Here is a 3,704-nt window from a genome sequence, read left to right as displayed (position 1 = left end):
ACACCATGCCTTGAATGATTTGGCCCTCCCCTGCTTAGTTATTTCAATAAACCTGTTCAGACATATTATGACACACATCCAGGGCAGGTAGGACTTGAACCCAGACCTCCTGGCCCAGAGATGAGAACTCTTCCACGGTACCAAGAGCCTTTGCCTTCCCTTATTTTATCCCTACTGACCTATTCCTTATGGGTTATGGTTGATAAGGGCTGAAAACTTCAAGCTGTGACAAAGTTACAACTTGATTAGGTTCTCACCATATTATAATGGCGTGTAAAGTCAAACTACTGGCGAGTTCATGGAAATGTTCCCAAGTTACTTACAATCATCGGTCCACGGCTGCCATCCCGGTAGATGTGGAGATACCCGATATAGAGAACAAGGGCGGCGGTACAGTAGATAAAGGCCAATACTGCAATTGCAACAAAAAACTCAGCCGAAGATGAAAAATCTCCCATTAGGTAGAAGGCTGTAGTTTGATTGCAGGTATTCTTGGGAATGATTGAAACAGTGTTCAACCTGGAAAATATCAAACTAATTCAATAATCACTTTTACACACCAATTACGCTTGCTACCTACTTATTTGGTTCTCAAAAATACTCAGATGTATCATCATTTATTAGCCTTGGCTAATAAATATGAAAGTCCTCCTACAAATGCTAATACAGTAACACTCAGCAACATATTCCTATTAGAGATAAGTCTACCTCATTTATTCGGAGATAGTAAGAACTGCTGATGCTGGAGTAAGAGATAACACAGTGTGGAGCTGGAGGAATACAACAGGCCAGGCAGCATCAGAGGAGCAGGAAAGTTGACGTTTCGGGTCGGGACCTTTCTTCAGAAATGGGGGAGGGAGAAGGGAGCTCTGAAATAAATAGAGAGAGGAGGGGTGAGGCTGAGGAATGTAGGTGGGATGGTGATAGATGAGTGCAGGTAGGGAGTGGTGGGGATTGGTCAGGCAGGTGGGGGAGAAGACGGACAGGTTGTGTCAGGTCAAGGAGGCGAAGATGAGAGGGAGGATTCGGCATGGGATAAAGCCGGGGGTGGGGAGATTTTGAAGCTGCTAAAGTCCACATTGAGAGCATTGGGTTGTAGGCCCCCCCGAGGCAGAATATGAGGTGCTGCTCCTCCAGTTTGCGGGTGGCGTCATTGTGACACTGGAGGAGGCCCAAGATGGAAATGTTGCTCAAGGAGAGGGAGGGCGCGTTGAAATAGTTCGCAACAGGAAGGTGTTATCGTTTGTTGCAAACAGAGCGCAGGTGCTCTATAAAGTGGTCTCTGAGCCTCTGCCTCTACAAAGCAATCTCCGGGAGCGGCAGACGCTTTGTAGAGCGCCTGCGCTCCGTTCACAACAAACGACAACACCTTCTGGTGATGAACCATTTCAACTCCCCCTCCCACTCCCTCTCCCTGGGCGGCATGTCCATCCTGGGCCCCCTCCAGTATCACAACAACGCCACCCGCAAACTGGAAGAGCAGCACCTCATATTCTGCCTCAGGAGCCTACAGCCCAATGGCCTAAATGTGGGCTTTACCAGTTTCAAAATCTCCCCACCACCGGCCTCATCCCATGACCAACCCTTCCTCTCATCCCCGCCTCCCTGACCGGACACAACCTGTCCATCTTCTCTCCCACCTATCTGCTCCTCCCACCTCACTGACCAATCCCCACCACTGCCTACTTGCACTCACCTATCACCATCCCACCTACCTTCCCCAGCCCCACCCTCCTCTATTTATTTCAGAGCTCCCTTCCCCCTCCCCCATCCCAAAACACCAACTTTCCCACTCCTCTGATGATACCTGGCCCGCTGTGCTCCTCCAGCTCCACACTGTTATCTCTATCTCATTTATTTCCTTGGTCAACATCACTTCTTACATATGATTTTTCGAATATATGTTTGCATATTCATATGCAATTATTTGTCCAGTCAGCACACAGAGGAAGATCTGCTCAGGCAACAGATTTGGGAGAAAAAGAACTTCCACATGCGAAAAGATACTCAACATTGCATAGTACAACAGATGCAAACTTTGTCACAAAATCTCAAAGTTTCAGTTTAGTTGAAGCATCAGAGGACTACAAACGACTGCTAAACTTGCATAGAAATTTGACAAATTAAACCTGCCTGTTGAACAGCAGAACTTAAAAGCAATTTAAGGGAGTGCAAAATTACATTTTCTGCACCAATTAAACTGAACTCAAAGAAGTTGAGTTGACACCATTAATAGTATTTCAAAAATAAAGACCAACGCACACTAACCTGAATGGATATTGGAAGTTCGCTGTAAATAACTGAGTGTCATTGGCGTCTTTGCATTTCACATTCAGTGCAGTTTTGCCACTGAATCCACCACATGTTGCAAATCCAAAAATTGCAAATATCTAGGTTTGAAATTTAAAGCAAAAATCAGAAATCCATTAAATGAAGAAAACAAGTTTAAATGTTGACCAACTTTAAAAAATTAGTTCATTCTTAGCTGGTCAAATTACCTGTATAATCCTCTGGGTAGCTTTTAAACTACCAAATGTGGCACTGTATAGAGGTTGGGTTACTTACATTTCTGAGACTCACTGATCATCTAAGCACAACCTAAAGCCCACAAATATGACAAAAGACAAGCGAACTGTGCTGAGGATATATATTGTCTCAATAAATTCTTTTTTGTTGAGTAGACATGGCAAGATATCCAATCATCACTGTCTTCAAATATTCTGGATAAATGATAAATATTTGAACAATCCCATCAGACAGAATTCCTGAGATAAAGGCCCAGATTTTCTAATGGTCAGACAGTCATTATTCCAATGTAAATGAGGTTTTGCACTGGGGACCCCGTGGAATCCACATCACAGCAGACACTAAAGGAATTGCCTGGAGATTAAAGATCCCAAAGGGCAAATCCGCAAAGCATGGAACCCTCTGATAGCCTGTGATTTAAATTGCAGACTTCGGAGGGATTGGATGAAATGATGTAAACTGTTAATCAGGAAAAGTTAGAGTATTAAACATATAACCTAACTCCTGAGTCACTATTCAACTAGCCTCATACTTAACTTAACCCCCAACCTGTATGAGATTGGGCTGGATTTTCCAAACAGTGACAACGAAACCGTGTCAGTCAAAACATTCGAGTGAAATGGTTACTGACGAATGAAAATAAGCTTGTGCCACACAGGTTAGAGCCAGATACTTTAACTACTGCAGCTTTATAGACATGAGACAATTGCTATCGTGAATTTAATCTCAGTAGACTAGTAACATTTTCAATAGATTTTTCAAGAATCCAAAAGTCCAACCATTTACTAAGAAGATGAAATCACAAGGTTGACAGTTCAACAATCAAAAAGAACTTGAAACTGAATAGCCATTTATAAGAACAAAGAACACATGATGCCTTTCTAAACTAAAAACCTTCTGCCTCTACTCTGTCCACACCCCTTTATTCCCTGCCTATTCCCTGCCATGTCAAGGTACCTCTTAATCGTTGCTATTGTATCCACCTCCACCGGCAGTGCATTTCAGCCACCTTGTGTGTAAAAACTTGCCTCTCGTTTCTCCTTTAAAAACCTACCCCCTTTTATCTTAAAACTATGTCCTCTCGCAATTGACAATTCTACCCTGTGGAAAAAAAAACTCTGACTTTCCATTGAGACAACAAGGTGCAGGGCTGGATGAACACAGCAGGCCAAGCAGCA

At 43.4% G+C, this 3,704-nt stretch overlaps 1 protein-coding gene across 1 annotated transcript in view; it reads right to left on the bottom strand.

Moving 5' to 3' along the window:
- Window positions 1-323: 323 nt before the first annotated feature.
- Window positions 324-3,704, bottom strand: part of LOC109923715 — a gene marked incomplete at its 3' end in the record, with an annotated part of 26,563 nt that continues 23,182 nt past the window's right edge. Inside the window, exons 4-5 of the mRNA XM_048621186.1 lie at window positions 2,269-2,390; window positions 324-519 (exon numbers count right to left, since the gene is read on the bottom strand). Of these exons, the coding sequence (XP_048477143.1) occupies window positions 324-519; window positions 2,269-2,390 (318 nt within the window). The remainder of the gene's footprint in view (window positions 520-2,268; window positions 2,391-3,704) is intronic.

Source organism: Rhincodon typus, unplaced genomic scaffold (assembly GCF_021869965.1).
Source record: "Rhincodon typus isolate 14 unplaced genomic scaffold, sRhiTyp1.1 hic_rhity00000092, whole genome shotgun sequence".
In the NCBI taxonomy this organism is placed as follows: domain Eukaryota; kingdom Metazoa; phylum Chordata; class Chondrichthyes; order Orectolobiformes; family Rhincodontidae; genus Rhincodon; species Rhincodon typus.
The sequence above is the reverse complement of the archived record's forward strand: the minus strand, read 5'-3'. Positions and strand labels throughout refer to the sequence as shown.